Source organism: Pristis pectinata, chromosome 30 (assembly GCF_009764475.1).
Source record: "Pristis pectinata isolate sPriPec2 chromosome 30, sPriPec2.1.pri, whole genome shotgun sequence".
Lineage (NCBI taxonomy): Eukaryota > Metazoa > Chordata > Chondrichthyes > Rhinopristiformes > Pristidae > Pristis > Pristis pectinata.
Window position 1 is genome coordinate 18,616,561 of NC_067434.1, and position 24,780 is coordinate 18,641,340.

A 24,780-nucleotide genomic window follows, 5' to 3' on the forward strand; every position below is an offset into this window, starting at 1 on the left:
TTTGACTACCGGAAGCATTAGAACAGCTCCAAATGAGCATACAGATGCTGCAAGTTATCTTATTACAGGCCTCCATGAGTTAGTGGTCACCATTTCTCTCCTACCACATATTGAAGAGTGATTAAGCTCTAACACCTACCCTTGTAGGTTATGCTATTCTACTTTGCCTGACGATCAAACCAACTGCGATTCTACCGCCCGTGCATTTCGCTGTTTAACAAGATAAAATAATTAACCCAGACAAAATAAATGCAGACGGTAGGCTTTTGAGGAACAAAATATCGCAGCTCTTTTCAGTGGCTCCTAAAGGAACCTTTGTTGGATAGAGGGAGGGTTGTAGGAGCGCTTTCCACGGGCAAGCTGGATGTCTTTAGACACGATGGAGACTCACGTAGCGAGGACGGTGCACAGCTCGGTGGCTTCAGAGCCTAGCCGGGTTACACTCCCTGGTCCTCAGCAGGACCACGACGGCCGAGCTCTGGGAGGACAAGTCCTCAGCCACCTCCCGCACCGGGCGCTGGATGGAGCCACTCGTTGGGTTCGTGGTACCGCTGAATCTCCCCCAGAGGTAGGTGGAGTTGTCTCTCCCACCTTGGTTGGAGCACTCTTGCGCGATGCCTTCTCGACTGGAAATATTCCCTCCCCCTCTACTATTCACCGTGGACGCTGAGATGGTCAATGAGCGGACGTTGACCAGTCCTTTTTAAACGCTGGGAAGGCCCACCCCCACACTGATTGGCCCTCGGCTGCATCCAATCAGGTTTCAACCAAAGCCTGACCGGGAGAATGACACATTGAGAGCCCATTGGAAAATCCCGCCAAATTCAGAATTGTCAAGAAGATGTTGTTCAGCACGTCCGAAAGTGTTCATTGCCAAGAGCATTACATATCTCATCTCATTGTTACCTGATCGGCTTTGTTTGGAGAAAATATTGATTTGATGACAGAATGATTGTAAAGAATGACATGTACTGACTGTAATGTATTATGTATATATTTTATGCATAACATATTTTGGAAATTAAAAAAATCTCATAGTTTTATACAGCACTGAAACAGACCACCCCTCCCCGTCCATGCTGACCACAGTGCCTACCTGAGCTATTCCCATTTGACTACGTTTGGCCCATATCCCTCTAAACCTTTCCTATCCATGTACTTGTCCAAATGTCTTTTAGATGTTGTAATTGCACCCACTTCTGCCACCTCCTCCGGTAGCTCATTCCATATACCCACCACCCTCGGTGTGAAAAAGTTGCCCCTCAGGTCCTCTTTAGATCTTTCCCCTCTCGCCTTAAACCTATTCCCGCTAGTTTTGGACTCCCCTCCCCTGGGGAAAAGACTGTAACCATCCACCTTATCTATGCCCCTTATGATTTTATGAACTTCTATAAGGTCACCGCTCAGCATCCTTCACTCCAGGGAAAACAGCCTCAGCCTATCCAGTATCTCCTTAGAACTCAAACCCTCCAGTTCCAGCAACATCCTCCTGAATCTTTTCTGAACACTTTCCAGCTTAATGACATCTTTCTTAAGGCTGGGCAACCAGAACAGCGCAGTGTCCAAGTGTCACCCATCCCTACTGTTGCAAAGAATGAACCTGGCCATATTGCCATTGATCATTCCATTCAGTTGGACTTACCACACCACCTATCCATCATAAAACTATCAAAGTCATTAGACAGAATGCCTCATCACTGAACTCTTAAATAAACATCAAAACCTTGCTTGGCTGGAGGTGAGAAGGGCCCTCCCCATCAGATATTGGCCCTTAATGCACAGCGGCTGTCTCTATCCCACAGCAAGCTGCACTTGAGGTGGCTAAGATGCAGATGAGATGGTTGTCTACCTCCTTGTGGACTCTGTGTTTGCCAAGAAGGTCTGGAAAGGGATATCGTAGTTGCTATCAAGCTTTTTTTACAAGCAGTTACATAACACAGGACAAATTATCCCCTCCTATCCTTTTCATCTTTTTCTTCTTATTTGTACAAACTATACACAGACTATACAGAATATAGCATTTTCTGCTTTTATTACAGAATTCCAGCATCTGCCTCTTTTTTCCCTCTCAGGATGTTGTTCCTCCAGCTTGTGAAACTGCACAGCAATGGTCGAAGAGGCCAGGGTTATAACGAAAGTAGGGTTTCAATTAATTTCTCATTCAGGGTCCCAAAGGAATATTTTCAGCCACAGTTTGGCAACCATACCAATGCTGATTTTGCAGCCTTACAATTTCCTATTCCTCCCCTTTACTTTAGTGTTAACTTGTTACTGAAAAGGGTCTCAACCCGAAACGTCAACTGTCTATTTCCCTCCATAGATGCTGCCTGACCCGCTGAGTCCCTCCAGCTCCTGTGTGGTGTTGCTCTAGATTTCCAGCATCTGCAGCGTCTCCCCCGAGTGCAACGTAAATTGTTAATTCTGAAGCGTGATAGTTGATTACCTATTTTGCACATGGGATGCCGAAGCATTTTCACCCTTCTGTTGCAGATTTGCATTGTTTTATTTTATGAAAGAGTTAACCCATGCAACTTTGAGGGTGAGAATGTGAGTGGTTGCATCTGTCAATCGAGGCATGACGTAGCAGGCGGGGCGGGGGGGGGGGGGGGAGAAGAATGCGCCGGCGCAGTGAACAGAACTACATCTCCCAGCATTCCCTCCGGTGCGGCCCTGTGACGCGGGGGCCTGGAAACGTTTCTCATCAGGATGCAATGAGAGGGAAAACAACCGTCAGCGGACGGAGAGGTTGTCGTCGTCAATGTTGTCGCCGGGAACTTAATCGGGGATCGGTCTGAGCTCTGACGACGTTCGCTCCCCAGGTAGGGGTGACAGGAGGGCGGGAGGGCGCTGCGGCCTGCGCGCTGTACTCTGGAAGGCAGGCCTCGGCCCGGGGTAACTGCGCCCGCCGGAGCCCCTCTTCCTCCTCTTCCTTCTCCTTCCCCGGGCAGCATCCGGACCCGTCTGTCGCTCATTCCGAGCGCCAGTGAGCCGGGTTCAACCCCCCGATCTCCGGTGTTGTCTGCGTGGAGTTTGCACGTTCGCCCGCTGGGGTTCCCACCCTCGTCCCGGGGACGTGCGGGCTGGTGGGTTAACTGATCCGCTGGGAAGTGCCGCCCCAGTGTGTGGGCGAGGGATAGGGTCAGCGGGAGGAGGTAGGTGAGAATAAACAATGGGATTAATTCAGGATGCAGTGTAAGGTGGTCAGCACGGACTCGGTGGGCTGAAGGGTCCGAGTCCGGTGGATGAGGTCAAATTTGGAGTATTGTGCGCAGTTCTGGTCACCTAACTATAGGAAGGGTATCAGTAAGATCGAAAGATGTACTAGAATGTTGCCGGGTCTTCAGGAGTTAAGTTACAGGGAAAGACTGAACAGGTTAGGACTTTATTCCTTGGCGCGTAGAAGAATGAGGGGGGATTTGATAGATGTTTACAAAATTATGAGGGGTATAGACAGAGTTAATGCGAGTAGGCTCTTTCCACTTAGATTAGGAGAGATAAATTCGAGAGGACATGGCTTTAGGGTGAACATTCGGGGGAACTTCTTCACTCAGAGAGTGGTGGGAGTGTGGAATGAGCTGCCATCTGATGTAGATGCAGGCTCACTCTTAAATTTTAAGAATAAATTGGATAGATACATGGATGGGAGAGGTCTGGAGGGTTATGGACTGGGTGCAGATCAATGGGACTAGCAGAATAAAGTTTCGGCACAGACTAGAAGGGCCGAATGGCCTGTTTTCTGTGCTGTACTGCTCTATGGTTCTAAGGACGCTGTATCTCTGTGACTTGGCGACTGGACAATTCTTTAGCCCAAGGCTTATGTCTCATCAGGTACTGAGATTCTTTTTATCGGTAGTGTTTTGTTTTATTGTGAGGTGTCAGATGCTCTTTTTTTTGTTAACAGTGCTGATTCTAGTATAATTTAAACCCCAAAAATGCCTATTAGTTTCTGTATGTATTTCACAGGCTTAAAAAAATGTGCATTTGGTTGCCATCACTTTTTAAATTATTTGGGATTCTGCAGCTTTTCTTATCTGGCGAAAGTATTTGCTGCAATATATGTGGCCACTAAAGATGTCTACGGTAATACTGGGAGGATCAACATAAAGACCACTTGTTAATTCCCCTCCACAGTAAGAAGGATGCAAGTTTCCAACACGTTTAGTGTGGGTCTGACACTACTTTATGTGCAGTCCCTCTGTGTCGAGCATGACTATCTTCCATTCTGATTCTGAGATGGCTGTAGAGTTCTCTGAGACATCTGCAACTCTGCTACTGTTGGTACAGATGGCGATTGACCCAGTGGGAGGGTAGTGATTTTTTTTGCACTGTTGAACATAATTTTTCCTTCCCAGAGTTTATTGATTTGCCATATTGTCAGCAAGTTCCTAATCCATAGTTGTGTTGTATCTGTAATTTGGACTGTTTTTAATCAAAACATTACCACAAACATATTTATTGACCATTAAGTGTGCCTGCACTTTAGACTGTCTTTTTAATGAACAAAAAAACCCGCTTTGTTTAATGCTGTCTCTGAGTTGTACATTTGTTCGTAAGTCTCAATTTTTAAAAAAATTCAGTAAGCGTTCCAATGACGGCATTGTGGTTGTTGTCCATGTTATTATTGTGGACAGAAGTCACTTAGGAAGAATCCGTAAATTCAGATGAAATGAGGATTTTTCATTGTTGTAACTGCTGCAATATCAGACAAATGTTGATTGTGTAGCGGTTGCTACCGCGGAATAAAACAAGACGCTAGTCGGAGAATTGCCGAACAAGAACTGGTTTATTTTCCCGCCTTGCGCGGGCCCTTTAAGGGAGACTGTTCCCGCCCAATGAAACCAGCAATGACGTAAGTATTACATCATCAAGACTTTCCCGCGCGCGGGTTCTCCCCGTCGCTCGGAAAGACGAGGCCCGCCGCCATCTTGGGCCTCGTCGCTCCGACACCGCGCGACCCGACTGCCGAGCCGGTTCGCCCGACTAAACGGTGAGTCACCACACAACCCCCCCCCCAGAACCGGCGATACAGTCCCCAAGGTCCGCGGGCTGTGCCAGCTGCCGCTTAGGGGGCCGGCCTCTGCGTCGTGGCGTTGCAACCTCGACAGGTTGTTGCAGATCCAAATGGGCCGGTTTGAGGTGGTCCGCCGTGAAAACCTGTTCCCTGCCTCCAATGTCCAAAATAAGGGTGGATCCGTTATTCCGTATGACTCAGAACGGTCCCTCATGTGGTCGTTGCAATGGCGCCCGAGGTGTGCCCCTGCGAACGAAAACAAACTTACAGTCCCTTAGTTCCTTGGGCTGGCAGGATGGGGCTTGACCGTGCCGTGAGGTGGGAATCGGGGCCAAGTTGCCAAGCTTCTCGCGCAGTCTTCGCAGGACTGCTGGGGGTTGTTCCCCTTGGTCCCGAAGGGCAGGTATGAAATCCCCGGGGACAACTAGGGGCGCCCCGTACACAAGCTCAGCTGACGAAGTGCGGAGGTCTTCTTTGGGGGCAGTGCGTATGCCGAGCAGGACCCAAGGCAGCTCGTCAACCCAGTTAGGACCCTTCAGGCGGGCCATCAAGGCTGATTTCAGATGGCAGTGAAAACGTTCCACCAACCCGTTTGATTGAGGATGGTAGGCCGTGGTGGTGTGCAGCTGCGTCCCTAGCAGGTTCGCTAATGCAGCCCAGAGACTGGAAGTGAATTGGGTGCCTCTGTCTGAAGTGATGTGGGCCGGAACACCAAAATGTGAGACCCAAGTTGTGAGCAGCGCCCGGGCGCAGGAATCAGTTGTGATGTCAGTCAGGGGGGTTGCCTCAGGCCACCTCGTGAACCGGTCCACGATGGTAAGGAGGTACCGGGCTCCTCTTGAAACCGGCAGAGGGCCCACGAGGTCGACGTGTATGTGGTCGAACCTCCTACAGGTAGGCTCGAACTGCTGTGGTGGGACCTTGGTGTGTGGCTGGATTTTTGACGTCTGGCAGTGCGGACAAGTCCTGGCCCACTCACTGTCCTGTTTGTGCAGGCCATGCCAGACAAACTTGCTGGCGACCAGTCCGGATGGTAGATCTGATGGACGGTGCACCAACCCATGTACCGAGTCAAAAACGCGTCTCCGCCAGGCTGCAGGGACTATAGGGCGGGGCTGACCAGTCGCAACGTCGCAAAGTAGGGTCCGCTGACCTGGACCAACCAAGAAATCTCGGAGCTGCAGACCTGAGACTGCGGTTCTGTAGCTGGGCAGTTCGTCGTCGGCTTGCTGTGCGTCAGCTAGGGCCGTGTAGTCGACACCCAAGGATAGGTTGTGGATGGTTGGTCTGGAAAGTCCATCAGCAACGACATTATCCTTTCCAGAGACATGTTGGATGTCAGTTGTGAATTCGGAAATGTAGGATAAATGTCTCTGCCGACGAGCTGACCAGGGATCGGAGACTTTGGAGAAGGCAAAGGACAGAGGCTTATGATCGGTGAAAGTGGTGAAAGGCCTGCCTTCTAGAAAGTATCGGAAATGCCGGACTGCCAGATACAGTGCTAGAAGTTCCCGATCAAAAGCGCTGTACTTCAGTTCGGGCGGTCTAAGGTGCTTGTTGAAAAATGCCAAGAGTTGCCAGCGGCCTTCGAGTAGCTGTTCCAGTACCCCACCCACCGCGGTGTTGGACGCGTCTACCGTGAGGGCAGTCGGGACGTCAGTCCTAGGTTGTACAAGCATCGTGGCATCTGCCAGGGCGTCTGTGGCCTTAACGAAAGCAGCCGCAGCCTCGTCAGTCCAGGTGATGTCCTTGCCCTTACCAGCCAGCAGCGAGAACAGAGGGCGCATGATACGGGCTGCTGCAGGGATGAACCGATGGTAAAAGTTGACCATCCCAAGGAATTCCTGTAGGCCTTTGACTGTGTCGGGGTGGGCAAAATGGCGGATAGCGTCCACCTTGGCAGGTAGAGGTGTTGCCCCGTCGCTGGTGATTTTGTGGCCGAGGAAATCGATAGAGTCAAGTCCGAATTGGCACTTGGACGGGTTGATCGTGAGGCCAAAATCGCGGAGGCGGGAATACAGCTGGCGGAGGTGGGAAAGGTGTTCCTGACGGTTACGGCTGGCGATCAGTATGTCGTCTAAGTAAATGAACACGAAGTCCAGGTCTCGGCCTACCGCGTCCATCAGCCGCTGGAAGGTCTGCGCGGCGTTCTTAAGGCCGAACGGCATCCGAAGGAATTCGAACAGGCCGAATGGGGTGATAATCGCAGTTTTGTGGACGTCATCCGGATGGACCGGATTTGGTGGTATCCTCTAACGAGGTCCACTTTGGAAAAGATGCGGGCCCCGTGTAAGTTCGCTGCGAAGTCCTGGATGTGAGGGATGGGATAGCGGTCCGGGGTGGTGGTGTCATTCAGCCTGTGGTAGTTGCCGCAGGGCCTCCACCCTCTGGTGGCTTTGGGGACCAGGTGCAGGGGGGAGGCCCAGGGGCAGTCTGACCTGCGAACAATCCCCAGCTCCTCCATATGACGGAACTCTTCCTTTGCCAGGCGGAGCTTGTCTGGAGGTAATCGTTGTGCTCGGGCATGAAGGGGTGGTCCTGTAGTAATGATGTGGTGTCGTACCCCGTGTTTGGGCCTAGAATTTGTAAACGAAGGTGCCAAAATTGATGGGAATTCGGCTAGGAGCTTGGCAAAATCGTCGCCAGAAAGGGAAATGGAGTCCAGGCGTGGGGCTGGTGGGGTGATTTCTCCCAGGGGACAGGTCTGGAGAGTGCTAGAGTGGACTAACCGCTTCCTTTGCAGGTTGACTAACAGGTTGTGGGCCCGAAGGAAATCGGCTCCTAGGAGTGGTCGGGCGACGGTGGCAAGGGTAAAGGTCCAGGTAAAACGGCTGCCGCCAAATTGTAATTGAAGTGTACGGGTGCCGAAAGACCGTATCGTTGTACCGTTGGCGGCATTGAGTAGAGGACCTGGTGGCCTGGCACAAGTGTCGCGGCCGGTCGGGGGCAAAATACTGACCTCCGCTCCAGTATCAACGAGGAAACGCCGTCCAGATTTCTTGTCCTGAACGAAGAGGAGGCTCTGTCGGTGGCCAGCCGCCGTAGCCATCAGCGGCGGCTGGCCCTGGCGTTTCCCTGAAACTTGCAAGGTGGGCGGCATCGACGGGCCTCCGCACCCCACCTCTGATGGTAGAAGCACAGCTGGTCACCCGTGTCGTCGTCTGCGTTCCTGGGGTGTGGCTGCTCGGTTGCTGGGGCCGGGCGAGGCGGGCGTTGGGCTCGCGACCAGGTGATTTGACTGACGGACGAACCGCTCTCACGCTTGGCCCTCCACAGGACATCTGCCTGGGCGGCCACCCCACGGGGGTTGCTGAAGTCGGCGTCAGCTAACAACAAGTGGATGTCATCGGGGAGTTGTTCGAGGAAGGCCTGTTCGAACATCAGTCATGGCTTGTGTCCCTCAGCCAATGCCAGCATCTCATTCATTAGGGCGGATGGGGATCTGTCCCCCAGGCCATCCAGATGAAGCAGGCGGGCGGCGCGCTCACGACGGGAGAGGCCGAAGGTCCTGATCAAAAGGTCTTTGAAAGCCAGGTACTTATCTTCCTCCGGAGGCGACTAGATGAAGTCTCCAACCTGGGCAGCTGTCTGTTGGTCCAGAGAGCTAACCACATGGTAGTACTTCATGGAGTCGGAGGTGATCTGCCGAAGGTGGAATTGCGCTTCGGCCTGGTCAAACCAGACGCTGGGCCGAAGTGTCCAGAAGGTGGGCAGCTTGAGGGCCACTGCGTTGGCTGCTGCGCTGTCGTCCATTGCGCGGGTCCAAAAGCCGTTTGGACCGTCGGGGTCACCAATGTAGCGGTTGCTACCGCGGAATAAAACAAGACGCTAGTCGGAGAATTGCCGAACGAGAACTGGTTTATTTTCCCGCCTTGTGCGGGCCCTTTGAGGGAGACTGTTCCCGCCCAATGAAACCGGCAATGACGTAAGTAATTTGCTGTACAAAACAAGGGAAAACAAATGAAATGGAAATGAGGATCAGTTAAAACTGATCCTTTCCGAAAGGTACAAGGTATTTGATGCCTGGTGAGAATAGAATGCTGACCGGGGCATCTTGGAACAAAAGGTTCTCCAGAGTAGAAAAATGGGCTATTGTGTAGTAGTTGTAGGGATTTCAACAATTCGGGGAAACAGATGACCTCTTTCTGAGAAGAATCAAGAGAGCCATACTTTATGTTGCCTCCTGGTGCCAGAAAGGAAGGGACAGGGCCTAGGCATTGTGGTTTATGTTGCAAGAGTAAGAAAAGGTAGTATTGAACATAGTTGAAAAAGAATTGCAAGATTGTTTGGGAGACTTTAGATGGAAGGAAAGCTCAAGGATATCAAGGCCATTCCTTTTTCTCTCCTACCTTTCCTTAAATATTTTATACAGTACTGCAAATATGAAATCAGCCATTGTCCTATGCATCTGAAGGATAAACTCCCTCCTATAGTATTCAATTCCCTTTGTACATGCTAGCATTTTGTTGGTCTTCCAGATTACATGCAGTATATGCACAGTACCTGTGAATCATGCACTGGACATCCAGATCCCTCTGCATCTCAGAGCTCTGCAGTATCTCACCATTTAGATAATGCACTTTTTCTATTCTTCCTGCAAAGTGGACAACTTCACATTTTCCCACATTGTACTCTGTTTACCAGATCTAAACCTACCTATGTCCCTTCGCAGCCAACTTACATTTTTCTGACTTGCTTTCCTACCTATCTCCATGACATCAGCAAATTTAGCAACCATGCCTTTTGGTGCCTTCACCCAAGTCATTAATATAAATTGTGAAAAGTTGAGGCCCCAGCAGGGATCTCTGTAGCACACCATTTGTCGCATCTTGTCGAAAAGAAATACTTTTTCTTTAATGCCTGCTCTCTATTCCCAATCAATCTCATCTGCATGCCAATATAATGCCTTCTCCATGCTGAGCTTTTATTTTTTTTTGCAATAAGCTTTCATGTGAGATTTTATCATTTCCCTTCTGGAAATCGAGTAAAGGACAGTCATCAGTTCCCCTTTATCCACAGAGGATAAGAGATCTCCATTCAAACACACTGATTGTAAGGAACAAATTGAATGATTTACAGATGCAAATGCAGCTGGGAAGAAATTACGTGATAACCATGTGAAGATATGGTTGCAAGATGGCAAGGAATGGGAACAATATACTTGATTATAAGATCTACAAGATAGACAGATAAGTGGGAGGAGTATCTGTGGTGGTTGCGGATGAAATTTCTTCGGTGATGAGTAAGGATGTAAAATGTGTAAGCTGGCAGTGGGTAGAATAAGGAATGTGGAAGAAGTTAAATCTCAAGTGGAATTTGTATGAAAGCTCCTGCTAGCTGCTGTGAAGGGACAGAGTAGATGTCAATAAATATAATACAGGATTTTGATGTGTATATTCGAATAGGCAGAACTGTTCCTTTTTGAATAGCATTGAATATCTGATTCATGTTCAATGTCATTTTCTGCAATGATACGTTGTAGAGGATTGGATTACATGGAGGCAGAAATTATGCTACAGCTAAGCAAGGCTATAGTTTGTCCGTTCCTGGAGTATCGCAACTTTTTTCTGAGTGCCACACTTTGGCAAGGACGTATTGGCTTTGGAGGGCATGCAGCACAAGTGTCACCTGGGTTAAAACATGAGGATAAAACACATAAAATGGAATTACATATCACGGAATTTAGAAGATTAAGGGGTAGATTGATTACGGGATGTCCCTGGATTACGAACGAGTTCCGTTTTTGAGTCTGTTCGTAAGGGGAATTTGTACGTAAATTGGAACAGTTACGTACAGTTCACATCTAGCGTCAATTAGTCCTAAATCACAACAAGCTTTGGTTATTTATTGCTATATATTAAGATCTAAATGGAATTTTGATTCTAGTTTCATTATAATTCCACACATAATGTGAAGCAATCTAAAATACTGCATAACTTGTTATCGGCGGGACATGTGAAGACTGTCATCAGTCTTATGTGCATTTAGTGTCATTCATTACAGTACAGTACTGTGGAGGTACAGTTACCACATTGAGTGAATTTTGTGTATTTTTCAACTGAAGGACAAAATCAATTTAAGGACATCTGTAGAAACGGACCTCGGTCATTACCCGGGGACGACCTGTCGGGGGACAGCGAGTGCTGGAGAGATAGAGAGGGAGAGAGATAGATATGGTGGGTGGGGGCAGCGGGAGAGGGGGCTGGTGACCATTCATGGCATCCCTCATCATTCGGAACTCCTCGAACATCCCTGCCCCGAAATAGCGGTACAGACTGTAACACGTGAAATCCACGATCCAGCCATTCGCCACCTCCATCACCTGGAAAAAGTCAACACTGACAGGCAAACTGTTCTGCACCCAATTCCGCGCCTTCTTCCTGCCATTCGTAAGTCGGGCGTTCGTAACCCGGGGACTTCCTGTAACTGATGTTTTCAAGATAATTAGGGAAACTTGGTTGTGGTATCTGAGTTGGGGGATGCAGACTAAAAATTAGAGCAAGTGCTTTTAGGTGTGAAGTTCGGAAACTTGTAGAGGGTAGAGGAAATCTCAAACTCTTTTATCAAGGGCAATCATTGTTCAGTTAACAGATTATTTTAACTTTGGATTTTCGTTGATAAAAGATTAGGGTTATGGGGCTTGGGCACATTGAGTCACAGTTCAGTGTGATCCCATCATTTGCAGGATGGCCCCAGGGAGCTGGTGAGACTACTATTGTTGCTGTGCCCCGAATATAAATTTGGTATTGGAACTGAGAAGAAAAGGTCATATTATGCCTAAGGACAAAAGCAGAATGTATTTTCATGAGCCTCCATAGGTGGGTATTGCTGGGCATTCGTTTGCAGACTAAACTTAAAGCTAAAATTTATGCTATTGCCTGAAGGTTGAAACAGTAACATTCAAATAGTTCTAATTGTGTGCTCTATTGAAATAAAAGCAGGGAAAACTAAGAATTAACCTGGGAGCATGATATGGACAAGATGTTAATTATTTAGGGTAGGATAGTTTGTGCCTGTTTCCTCCCATGCTTTACTCGGTAGCCAAACAAATTTCCACAAGTGAACTACAAGAACTTGCTTTTTCATTTACTTGGAGTGGAATATCCTCTATATAGGGGAAAACCAACAATGTTTATGGGCAATTTGAAAATCTCAGTTCAGTGGATCAGGATTTCACTTTCCTCCTGACTCATGAGTTAAGTTTACACTCCTTACTCACTCCATTTATTTTTGTCCTTCACTGTTGCAGTGCGAGTTAAAAAGAAAGGCTGAAGTAGAAACTGTATTGTGCATTCTTCAGTGCTGACCAATTTAGTTTGGTTGTTCTAATTGAGATCAAGTTTCTTAGCATGGCTGAAATAATAATTTTGCAATTTTGTAATTACAGCTTTAAAGATTCTGATTGAGAATGGAGAAACCCCCTTTTAAGCAGGTTCAGACATGTGGGTCTTGGGATCTCAAGGAACGCCTTGGAGCAGGAGGCTTTGGACATGTCTATATGTACGAACATAAGGTAAATTTTATGTACTCTTAGAGATGAACTTTTGTGGCATATTCTACAGAGTTCTTAAGATTAAACCAACCAAACAAACATGAGGCTAAAAGATTTCTTTTGAAGGAGCAGCAGAAATTTTATTCTTCCTTCTTCTCAGACCAACAGGTAAATTAAGGAGACGTTTCTTCTCAGCCATTATTGTTATAGATTTTTACTTCCTTCGTGGATGTTTGTCAAAAGAAAAGTTGAGAACTCCCTGATTTTTTTTTGTTGTTTCATTCCAGTTTGTTTGTGTTGCTTCTCTTTCTCACCAGTATCTGTGTGACAAAGCCTTTGTAATTTTGGTCTCTAAGGTTGTGATTGAACTTGAGAAGCAATGGTTCTTTCAATCTGTCCATGTCATACACTGCAGGTAATTGGGCACCTAGCTGCTTCCAGCTACCAGCAAGCTATTCTAAGCAGTTGTAAAGCTAAGATGATTTGAAATTAAAATTCATTCTTTGAGGGGAAGAATGAAGAGCCCCGGGTTTGGAACTGACAGACCGTTGATAGGGAAGTCCTGAAGGGTTATTCTGGATGGAAGGTGATTGTCTTTCTGCAGCCATCTTCCTGTGAACTAAGGATGACACCGGTTTCTGCTCGATTCACATGTCTTTGATTTTACCAGGGCTCTTTGGAGGATTGATGTCAAGGGGAGCTACCTCCTTTGGTTAAGAAATTCAGTTTTTGGTTATTGGGAAGTGGGTGCCACTCAACAGCACAACATCATTGAGAGTTGAATGAATGAGTGGTAATTAGCTTGATTGTTTTGGCCCATCCCTTTGTGGACATAATGTCCCTGGGCAGTTTTCCACATTACTGAGTAGAAATTGTGACTGTTTTAGCTTGGCTGGAGGTATAGATGTATTATGAACACAAGTCTTCACCATTGTAGCCAGGATGTTTTCAGGTTATGGCTTTCTCTTGTATCCTATGTGCTCAATTATTTCTCAAAATCAAGAAAAATAAGTGAGGGTTTCCATTGACAAATCTGATTGTTATTTTGTGAATGTTAGCTGAGTAGTAGATGGTGCTTGGCTATGAAGCCTTTTATCTTGCTGACACAGTATTCATGGTGGTTCAAGATAAAATGATCAATATTTATCAATAAATTGACTTTGAACTTGGCAGCAGTACTTCATCTTTAAGGTTTCCTTTCAATAGTCAACCTTGGTGTATTTGACAGTCTTTATAGTTTAGAATTCAATCAGATGTTTATGTAACATCAATTACAATGGTTTGCAAGCCAGAGATTCAGATGAATATTCAAGTGAACTGAATGTGACTGCATTGTTTGAGATTTGTCATCCATCAATACTTTAGTCAACGATTTTAACTAATCTTCTAATTTTGTACGGAATAAACCTATAAATCCACACTTCTATTCCAGAGTACTGGAGAAAGGATTGCAGTTAAAGCCTGCCGTTTGGAGTTGAGTGCAAGAAACAAAGAGAGGTGGTGCCATGAGATTCAAATTATGAAAAAGTAAGTACCTCTTCGGAGACCTGTAGAGTTTCTGTTAGTGATGCAGTCAGATCTTAATTAAAAAAAAAGATTTAAGGAAGTATTAGCCACATCAGATAATCCATTTTGCTTCTAGCTATTTATGTACAGTATAGCACATTAACAATTGGTACAGAATTCTGGGGCAAATCATTATAGGATTTGTGATGTAAAGTCGTAGGTTGTGAGAGAATATTCCACATGTTTAATAGTGTGTGCATGTTTAGTTACCAAGGCCTAAGGGTGGCATGCAAGATTGGAAATATCTGCTTCTTTGGGTAGGAGGCAACTCGGTGGAAGAGTAGACATTTAAAAGTGGATATTGAGATGAGTTGTTGACGACCTGTGTTGCATAGGAAGCAGCAGAGATGAGCCAAATCTAGAAAAACCTAAAATATAAGAGATACTCAGGTGGATACCTAATTGACATTTGTTAAAGGCACATTTAGTGCAGATGTCAAGATACTGTTTAACATAATCACAATAAAAGTAAATTGGGTTATCCGTATAGAAAACACTTGAATCTTCTCTCCCATATTTTCTTGATCTGTTGTGTTGTGCATTGATATGTTTTGAGTTGCACTGTTGTTGTCACTGCACATTTGAATTTAATTTCATTAATATTTGAAATATTTTTCACTTGGCTGTAAATCTCCATAATAGCCAGAAGTTAATGAAATTTATCGAGGTATAGGTATTTTAAATGGATATTAGCAAACAGATTGAGCAACACAAAAGGTTGGAAGTTGTAATTTTCATCTTTCAATGAACTTAAGAAAGAAAACATTTGAATTTATCTATCACAGCCTGAGGGCATCTAATTAAGTAATTTTTTTCTTTTAAATATGGTTATTATTTTGAACTATAGGCAGATATATCAACCAATTTGCAAGGCTTCCTAAACAGCAGAGAGTTGAGACAATTTGCTTTTTTCTGGTGGTTGAAGGGAATATGTTGGTCTGCACATTTTGTACACTTTCTGTAAATTCCAATCCCATCCCAGCAAAGGTGGTTCATCCAACAGCATATAATAGGTTATTTAAATTTAAATAATGAAGCAATCCCTCAGTATGGGACAAAATTGTCAGGCAAGATGGAGTGGTCTTTGCAAAGATTTTAATTTGATTTTCTGACTTGGATTTGAGATGCGGTGATCGATCCGAAGCTGACTCTAGAGATCATGCAGAATCTGCAGCCTTTTCATCTCGGTTCAACTCTTGTTTAGCCAATGGCACTGACCATGTTGAAACATGGGGAATCAATGGAGATCCCATTTTAATATTGCTTTATTGGCGCTCCCTTATGGGCACTTGCCTGAAAATATCAGTATGGGATATTGTAGACATGCAGGAGAATATTTAAACATTCAATAATTTCAGTGTATTAAGTGGTGACTCTGGTATATGAACTTCTCTTGTGCTGGTTGGCAAACTGTCCAACTGATGAATTCTGCTCTTAGGATGAGGACATTCTTTGTCTGATCTCCTGTCTCCTAGTCAGACTTGCTGAGGTGGGGGTGTCTTGTACTGATGCAGTGAGGTTCTTCCAAACAAGGTTCTGTTGAATGTCATGAGTAATTTGGAACCTTGATGGCTACAGTCTGAGTACTAATTTGCGGCCTTTCATCATGTTCTAAGAGAACAAGGAGGAATGTTCCATAATTTCTATTTGTTTATTTTTACGAGGGCCTGATAGCAAATTGTTCCTCTCTTCTGCACAAATTATTAGCCACTTTCTTCATATTGTTAAATCTCAAGTATACAATTTGACAGTTGAACTTTCAAGAGATAGGAATTGTTTTGCAGTGGAGAGAATTTTGTTTCAGCTTATCAATAAGCACTATAGTAGAATTATATTCCACAAGCTTGTTAAATGTGTTTTCTCGTGTATTTTTTCATCTCCTCTCACTTAAATGCATTTGACTGTTTATCCATTGCTTCTAGTATAAAGATTATCTGAACATCACATCTATTCTCTTGTCTATAAAAAGGTTAAACCACGCAAATGTTGTGAAAGCTCGTGAAGTTCCGGAGGAAATGCAGGGTATTGCATTTAATGACGTCCCTCTACTCGTGATGGAATTCTGTACAGGAGGTAACTTGCGTAAGGTAATTTTTAAGGATGCACTAGAGCCTGTATGAGTGAAATTTTGAGCTTAATGAGAGTTTAATGTAGTTACAAATATTTTCAACTGAATTTCATTATATATTAAACATTTTGAGTAAAGTGGAGTAGCCATTATTTTGGTGATTATGATCAAGAACATAACATAAAAAATAGGAGCAGAAGTAGGCTGTAGCCTCTCCAGCATTAGATGGCATCAACTGATTTGATTTTAGCCTGAGCTTCACTATCCTGCCATTTCCCTATAACCCTTCTCTACCAAAAATCTGTCCATCTGTCTTCACAATATTCAGTGTCTAGCCTCCACAGTTCTTTGGGATAATGAATTTCAAAGAACCATAAGCCACTGAAAGAATAAATTCCTCCTCATGCCCACCTTTCTCTAGATTCCTCTGAGGGAAAATATTCTCTTAGTGTCTGTTTTGTCTCGTGATCCAGTAAAATCATCTCTCATTCTTCCAAACTCCGGTCTTTCCTCAAGAAACCCATTTTATCCCAGGAATCAACTTGGTGAACTTTCTTTGAAGTGCCTCCAATGCAAATATATCCTTCCTTCAACAGTGGGACCAAAACTACAGTCAACTTATGGATGACCCCTACATATGGATGAGCTCCCTTAATATTATCAAATTCAAAAGTCCGACATATGTACATGCGTTCGTTCCTGCAAACGGCAGAACTAGTTTCCTCTCTCCCTCCACTCTTAATAATTGTTCTTCCTTGCCAGCCTTTGTGTGATTTTGATGCCATTCATTTCAGTACTGCGTGGAGGTAGGATTACCGTATCAAGTGATTTTCGTTCATTTTCCAACTTGTGGCCAAAGTTGACTTCTGTAAAAACAGAACTTCTTTGTTACCCCGGGGTGGCCTGTGTGTGTGGTATTTGGATGTGGTCTCACCAATGCCCTGTACAGTAGTAGCATGGCTTCATCCTCTTCACAAAGGCTTTCATTCTATATGCCTTTCTAATTACTTGATGTACCTGCAGGCTAGCTTCCTGTTTTCCATATACGAGTGCACCCAGATATACTGGAGGACTCTAGTCTCTCCATCTATTCTTAATTCTTCTGACAAAATTAGATAACTGCACATTTCCCCACATTATAGGCCATCTGCCAAATTGTTGTCCATGTAGTTAACCTGTCTATATCCCTTGTATGCTCCTTGTACCCTCCTCACAGTTTGCCTTCCCACTCATCCTTCCATCAACACAGGCTTTGCAGCATCTAAGTCATTAGTCAGATGGTTAAAAACTTATCTTGTTCCCTGTGACACCACACTAGACACAGCTTGCCAATCTGAAAATGATCCATTTATCCCAACACTCTTTTCCAAAAGTTAGTCAATCTTCTGTCCATGCAAAAGTATTATCCCATTTCCACAAGGTCTCAGTTTGTACAATAATCTTGCATGTGATCCCTTATGAAATGCCTTCTGGAAATCTAAATACATAGCATCTGCTGGTTATCTTTTATCCATCCTGTTTCTTGCATCGCCAAAGAAGTCTAAGAAATTAGTCAACTGCAATTTTCCTATCATTGAATCATATTGACTCTTCTTGATTGTATATTGATTTCACCAGATGTCCTGCTTCTATTTTTTTTGAATGATGCATCCAATATTTTCTGAATGACAGGTTTTAGATGAACTGACCTAAGTTTCCACCTTTCTGTCTTCTTCCTCTCTTGGGTTTACTGTTGCCCATTCTGTTGGGAATTTTGCCAATATCTCGAGTCTCTGCTGTTGATACCTTTTAAGATCCTTGGATGTCAGAACCATTTGATCACCTATGGCCTTTTCCTTAGTAATAGATATTGATTTTTGTTCTTTCTCTGTTGCCCCTGGAATTTTTACAATTACTGGGATGCTTTTAATGTCTTCAACCTTGAAGGCAAACAGAAAATATTTATTTAGTTTATTTCATTATTTTTCTCAGTCCCATCCTCTGACGGACTGGTATTTACTTGAGTTGCTCTCCTCCCTTTTTATATACAAGCTTTGTTGTCTGTCTGTTATACTTCTTGCTAGCTTGCTGTCATTTTTTAAAATCCTTTGCTGCTTTTGAAAACTTTTAGTCTTTCACAGCCAATTAGCCATCACAGCAAATTGTAAGCCTTTTCTATCGATTTGATGCCATCCTTAACTTTCTTAGCCGTAGATTAGTTCAAACTCTCTCCTAGAATGTGAATTCTGAAATATCTCCTTAAATGTCTGTCACTGCTTATGTCATCTTATCTTTTAATATTTGTCTCTTGACTGGAAAAATAATATTTCTCCTCAGTTTCATTTCTTTCTGTTGTTTAGATGGAAAGGTCACTTTAAGGATGAGAATATTGAGAACGTTCTTGTTTTCCATTCATCCTGGGTGATGCTATGATGGCATCTCTTGATAATTTCTCTTGGAATTGCCTATATTACCTGATATGGAGATGTTTGGAGCTTGTTGATAAATAATTTTATCTTTTCTAGCAGAAAGATATCCAAGCTATTGTTTCCCAGTTCAGCTTCAAAACTCAAGATTCATTCAACTTTCTTTACTCTTGCAAGTTCTGTATGCTAACTGGTTGTATAAAGCTAAAATTATAATTGGCATTGGATACATTTAAAGCGTAGCTTACAGTACAGTTAAACAGACTTTTAAATTTTAGGTTTTGGACTGTTTAGTTTTTCCACAGCCCTCAAAATAAACAATTTATTACTCCATTTTCGTGCTTGCGTTTTCCATTTTATTTTAACTGCTTTGTTTGAACAAAATATTTTCAGTTTGAATTGTACATTTATTATTAGAGGTTTATAATGCATCTTCCATTTTCCTGTAGGACAATTACTGAATTTTTCATTTGGATGTATATTTTTTCTTAACTGGTTCTTTGCTAACTTTGCATTTTATGTTTTAAGTTATTGAGCAAGCCTGAAAACTGCTGTGGACTTAAAGAAAGCCAAGTATTAAGCTTATTACAGGATGTTGGTAGGTAATTTTTTAAAAAAACCTATTTATAATTATATTATTACATTTCTTACATATAAAATGCTTTTCTTGGGTCACCTTTCTGGCATCCTTTCACATCTGACGATATTTTTTATATAAAAAATTGAGAGATCTGGCTGAGATTTCTGAGTTACAGGTTAGAAATATTGATGCTCATATTCACTAAGTTTAAAATAATTCCTTGACATTGTAATTGTACTTTAATGTATGTTGAACATGGTAAAACCTGTTTCTCTGTAGCAAATTGACTGACCAGTGCAATTTTTACTAAGAAGCCAACATTAATAAAGAGAACATTGCTCATGAGTTGATCTATCTGGTTTAATGGTGAGTCAAGGCAAGGTATTGAGGAGAAGGGCAAGGCAAGGAGAATGAATTGAGCTGCTTTAGCCTGTGATAACCTCTTGGTTTGTGTTGTAGAAAGCAAACTCAGACTCGTCCCTGAGGTGTTTATTATTTACCTGCGAGGCCCAGTTTCCATGCTGTATTTACATGGAGTATCGAGAACAGAGCACACGTGTCGCATCAACATTAATTGTTTTAATGGTATGAGGGTGGGAGGAAGTGACAGACAGTCTCCTAGCTCTTAAAAAAAATTCAAAACTAAATTTTGGAGAGGTGCCTACTTTATCTGTTGAAGAACAAAGTTGAAAGCATCAGAAAGGGGAATATAAAACAAAATCTGTAAATGTAAGAGTCCATTTAGAAAGAAACAGAAAATGCTGTAAAGTCTTGAAGCATGTAACTTTTTTATGTGATCAATGACATTCTCCTTACATTTCTCACATTCTCTAACCTACTGCTCCTTTGCAACATTTGACTTTGACACATTCGATGATCTAAGGCACAAAGGGTCAAAATGCACAGGGCATAGAATTAAAGTAATTGGTAGAAGGGTTAAATAAGAGAATGAGGAAAAATCTCTCTACTGAAGAGGAATAATGGTTTGGAACTTGCTGCTTGGAAGGATGATAAAAGCAGAAACCCTCATACATTTAAAAAGTGCCTGGAAGTGTGCTTGAAGAGACATGACCTGTAGGGCTCTGGATCAAGTCCTCGAAGGTGGGATTAGGCTGATGAACTCTCTTCTGACTGGCATGAATACAATGGGCCAAATGGCCTCCTACGCCATGAATATTCTGTGATCTGATCAATCCTAAAAAACAAAAGCACGCATCTTGGATTTAAAACAAATCTGCTTTCACCCCCCACTTTGCATTTACTTTTAACCAGGTTCTGGCATCCAATATTTACACGACCACAGGATTATCCATCGAGATCTAAAGCCTGAAAATATTGTGTTGCAAGAAGATAATGGCAAGGTAAGAGAATTGTAACAAGAATTAAAACAAAAATAGATTGAACTTTATCCTCTGGTTTTCCAACTAAAGTTTAAGAAGTATGGGCAGATTTAATTTGGTCATTATCCTTTGGTTGTTTTTGTTATGGCAAGGCACTGGATCAGTGTATGATCCTTCTGCTTCCCTTTCGTTTTCCTTCCCTTTCAGCTGGAAATTTGACATCCATGCTAGTCATGATGATGGTTGCCCTTGTTAGGTAGACAAATCATTCATTTGTAAATGAAAGAAATATTTTACAGATGCTCCAAATGTGCACGTACTTGAGAGGTTGCATACAACTTGTACCTCCGAATCTAACCATTTTCGTCCTTTCAACTCAGCATTGCCTTTACAAAAAAAAGCATTTTGTCCCCTCTGTCCTTGCAACTACTGCCCCACCTCCAGTCTTTGTTTCTCTGCAAGATCCTTGAATGAACTGTCATCTCCCAAATCTGAGCTCACTTTTCTTGAACCTCACCAAACAGTTTTCCATCAGATTTGAATCTCTACACACAAAATAGTCCAATCAAAGACAAATGGTGTAGTTTCCCTTCTCAACACACTAACTGGATCTTTCTTCTGTAGCACCTCTTATTGGTCATGCAGTTGAGTGCGACTGTCTTTGCTGTGTTCCATTCTTGCTTATCTATTCATAGCTAGGGAATCTCTGGGAATGGTTTCCTCTGCCATGCCTGCAGTTAGTTTTCTGAGTTGCAGCAATGCATGAAGCTTGGCTCCCTCCTTGGTTCACTTGATGAGTACCAGTCTGGGAGTGTGGGTTGAGCTGTGGCCCATGTTGGTTTCATTGAGTCTACTGCAGCACTTGTTAGTGATGAATAAACAATACTCTTCCAGACTTCAGGTAAGGTAGCTTAGATATAAAAATAATCCATGACAGCTATGTAATTCAATTTTTGTTCAAACGTTTATCAAATTTATCAAAAGCTGAAGTTATTTCTGTTCTGTGAATTCACAATGTTATGTTTCACTTTAACTACGTGATTCCATTTAACTGCACTCTAAAATATATCTCAATGTTTTTTTTCCTATTTTCAGTATTTGATTTCTGTGGATTTAATTTCCCAACAGACCCTTCAGTTTTGGAAGATTACAGTAGCTGATTGAAGCCCTGGCCTCATTCACTAGGTTTCAATTGGAGTTTCACCAGTATTTGCATCAGCAACATTTTCTGTTTTTTTTTCCTGTAGTAAGGTGAGGGTGGAAGGAGAACATAGGAGTTAAATTTTATTGGTAAAGGGCACAACAAAATAGATGATCTACATTAAAGAATTTAAGTTTTATTAAAAGGATTCTGAAATATTTAATTACCAAAGTATTTGCTAAATGGAGTGACTAAATCTTTTTTTATTGCAGTTGATACACAAAATAATTGACTTGGGCTATGCCAAAGATCTGGACCAAGGAAGTCTTTGCACATCTTTTGTAGGGACATTACAATACCTGGTAAGTTTTTTTTTGTTACATTGTTTATTGTGCTCTGACTACGATATTGAAATATATGAACAGTTACATGTAGCGGTTAGCATAACGCTATTACAGCGCCAAGGACCCGGCTTCAATTCCGGCCTCTGTTTGTAAGGCGTTTGACCGTTCTCCCCGTGTCTGCATGGGTTTGCTCTGGGTGCTCCGGTTTCCTCCCATATTCCAAAGACGTACAGGTTAGGAAGTTGTGGGCATGCGATGTTGGTGCTGGAAGCGTGGCAACATTTGCGGGCTGCCCCCAGAACACTATTGCAAAAGATGCATTTCACTGTGTGTTCGATGTACATGTGACTAATAAAGATATCTTATTCAGTCTCAGTAGCATTTTTAAGCATCTGAACTGTATTCAAAGATTATTACTGAAAGAATATTATGTCTGGAAATGCTCTGAGATATGAATTTTAAAAAAAAAACAGGTCTATTAAAATTACCCATCGTTAAGTCCTTTGCAACTTTATACCACAATTGCCTATGTAATGTTGTCATTTTATAATTGCACCCTCCAGTGGAAATGCTTTAGTCTTATCAGTTTCAAAAACAAAAGAGAAAAACAGCATTTTGACGTATATCATGTTTTAAGTTATTTTGCTTACACTGTGGTTCTAGCTTGCCTGAAGACCACATTTGTCTTGCCTCCCCAAGTTTAATGATACTAAGTATTTAACAGTAATTAGTGTCAAATCATATCAGTTTTCGAATCGGATTTGTGGAGGTGGATTAAAGTTGACAAAATGCATGTTTGACAAAAGTAAAGAGTTTCTGTGCATTGTAATAAATGTACAGATTAGTTGAATCAAATCTGTCGAACTGCAATGAAGTTTCTTCATATTTCATGTAGCTACTTAGTAAACTTACTGGACATAATTCTTTTACAATTGCATTTTGTTTCAGGTTCATTTTATCTAAAAGTTGTTATTGTTATTTATAACATGGTCTGCTTGAAGATTAAATAACTGTCAGCAAGCTGAGGTTTGTCAATGATGTGGTCATGTAGATCTTAGCTGATCTCAGCTCATACCATAGAAAGATGAGTATCAAATATTTTTTGAGTTAATGTGCATATCAGTGAGCAATGCTGGTTCATTTTCTCATTCTTTATTTTATTGAGATCCAAATAGACTTGTTTGTTAGACAATATTGTTGCCTTTCTTCCAGGCTCCAGAACTATTTGATTCACAATCTTACACGGTCACTGTCGACTATTGGAGCTTTGGAACACTAGTATTTGAGTGCATCTCAGGCTTTCGGCCGTTTTTGCATAATATGCAGCCTTTCCAATCGTAAGTCGATTGTCTTAGTATCCCTATTTAGTGCATAAGTCACAATTACAACTTGCAACTTTGTAGTTCCTTTACAAAAGAAAAGCACTTCACAGAATAATTAGACAAAACTGGCACTGAGAAAGAGTGAATGTTAGAACAAGTGCCTTTGCCGAGGAGGTAGGTTTTTAGGAATGGATTAGATGAAGGGAGATGCTTACAGAGGGAATTCCAAGGTTGGGACCAAACAGCTAGAGAACAGTTAAGGTGAGGGGTCTAGGGATTATGTACCATAAGTTTGATTCGAGTGGAATGTCATCAGAGGGTTTGAGGGCTAGAGGAGGTAACGGAGACAAGGAGGGGCAACGTCATGGCGGGATTTGAACATGAAATAAATATTGAAGGATTGTTGGATCAGGAGCCTGTAAAAGTTGGCAGACATAGGATAATCATTGAATGGAATACAAGAATAGCAAGTTGAATAAGCCCATATCACATGAGATGTCAATAGCTGTCTATGAATACTGGAAAAATCAAATGGGAGGGTAAGAAAACCTTGGATGAGCTGAGGCACGTCTGAAGATTTTATTGAGGTGGACTGCATTGCAATTGCAGCAAGGGTGGAAACTTGATTGGAACTTTGGAGGCACCGACGCAATCGTGTTTTGAGAGCAGTGGAGCCAAGTATTAGTTTTCTTTCAGGAGTGGGTTAATGATGGTGAATTTAAATAGATTGAGCTCATTCCTGAGAAGAAAGAATTACCTGCAATGTTATTTTGTCTGGAATGGCACCTTGGAGTGGAATGTTATACTTCCGTATTGTACTTTTAGTGCAAGGGACCCTGGATGAATTTCTTCTCCATCATCTTTAATCTGATGGAATGAAAGAATCCTTGATTGGATCATTTTGTATCAGAAGACAATCCTGGATGGGGATTCAATTCCCATCTTAATTAATCTATCCAAAGCCACTCTAGATTTCCCATAGCAGCATCAATTTGTTTCTTAAATGATTCCTGAAATTTCACTCTCACCATTCAGTACATATTAATCACTCTATGTAGAAATTTTTCTTTAATATTGATACTAAATTTGCTTTCTTCTACATTGAACTTTGCTTTATTTGAGTTGTAAGAGAAGGGTAATGATTTGTATTTTCGTGATCCATTTCTGTGACTGTCTTGATTGCAGGATCCCTTGGGATGCCATCTTTCTAGGTTAAAAAGTCATTTTGACTTCTCTGCATTTACAGGGATATGAAGTTATAGTAAAAGATTGTCAGTTAGCACAGTGCTCCTTTTGGAGATGGTCAAGGTCGTGGTAACTGGTTTATAGGTATTGGAGCTTGTGGTTGTATGGGGTTTTGGTGACTATTGTTAAGACTTTGTGGATACGTGGGCTCACCTGAAAGAGGAGCATTCTACAAGAATAAACTGATGTTTTGAAGAAAAAAATGTGCACTCCCTCTTCTTTTAAGTCCATAATAAAAGTAATTTTTAGCAGTAGTAGTCAGTTCG

General features: G+C 42.8%; 1 protein-coding gene across 1 annotated transcript in view; it reads left to right on the forward strand.

Moving 5' to 3' along the window:
* The first annotated feature begins 2,671 nt into the window (after positions 1-2,671).
* chuk (component of inhibitor of nuclear factor kappa B kinase complex) overlaps positions 2,672-24,780 on the forward strand; it is a 63,115-nt gene continuing 41,006 nt past the window's right edge. Inside the window, exons 1-8 of the mRNA XM_052041535.1 lie at positions 2,672-2,819; positions 12,399-12,524; positions 13,936-14,030; positions 16,039-16,156; positions 19,071-19,140; positions 20,395-20,483; positions 21,876-21,965; positions 23,160-23,284. Of these exons, the coding sequence (XP_051897495.1) occupies positions 12,420-12,524; positions 13,936-14,030; positions 16,039-16,156; positions 19,071-19,140; positions 20,395-20,483; positions 21,876-21,965; positions 23,160-23,284 (692 nt within the window). The 5' untranslated portion in view covers positions 2,672-2,819; positions 12,399-12,419. The remainder of the gene's footprint in view (positions 2,820-12,398; positions 12,525-13,935; positions 14,031-16,038; positions 16,157-19,070; positions 19,141-20,394; positions 20,484-21,875; positions 21,966-23,159; positions 23,285-24,780) is intronic.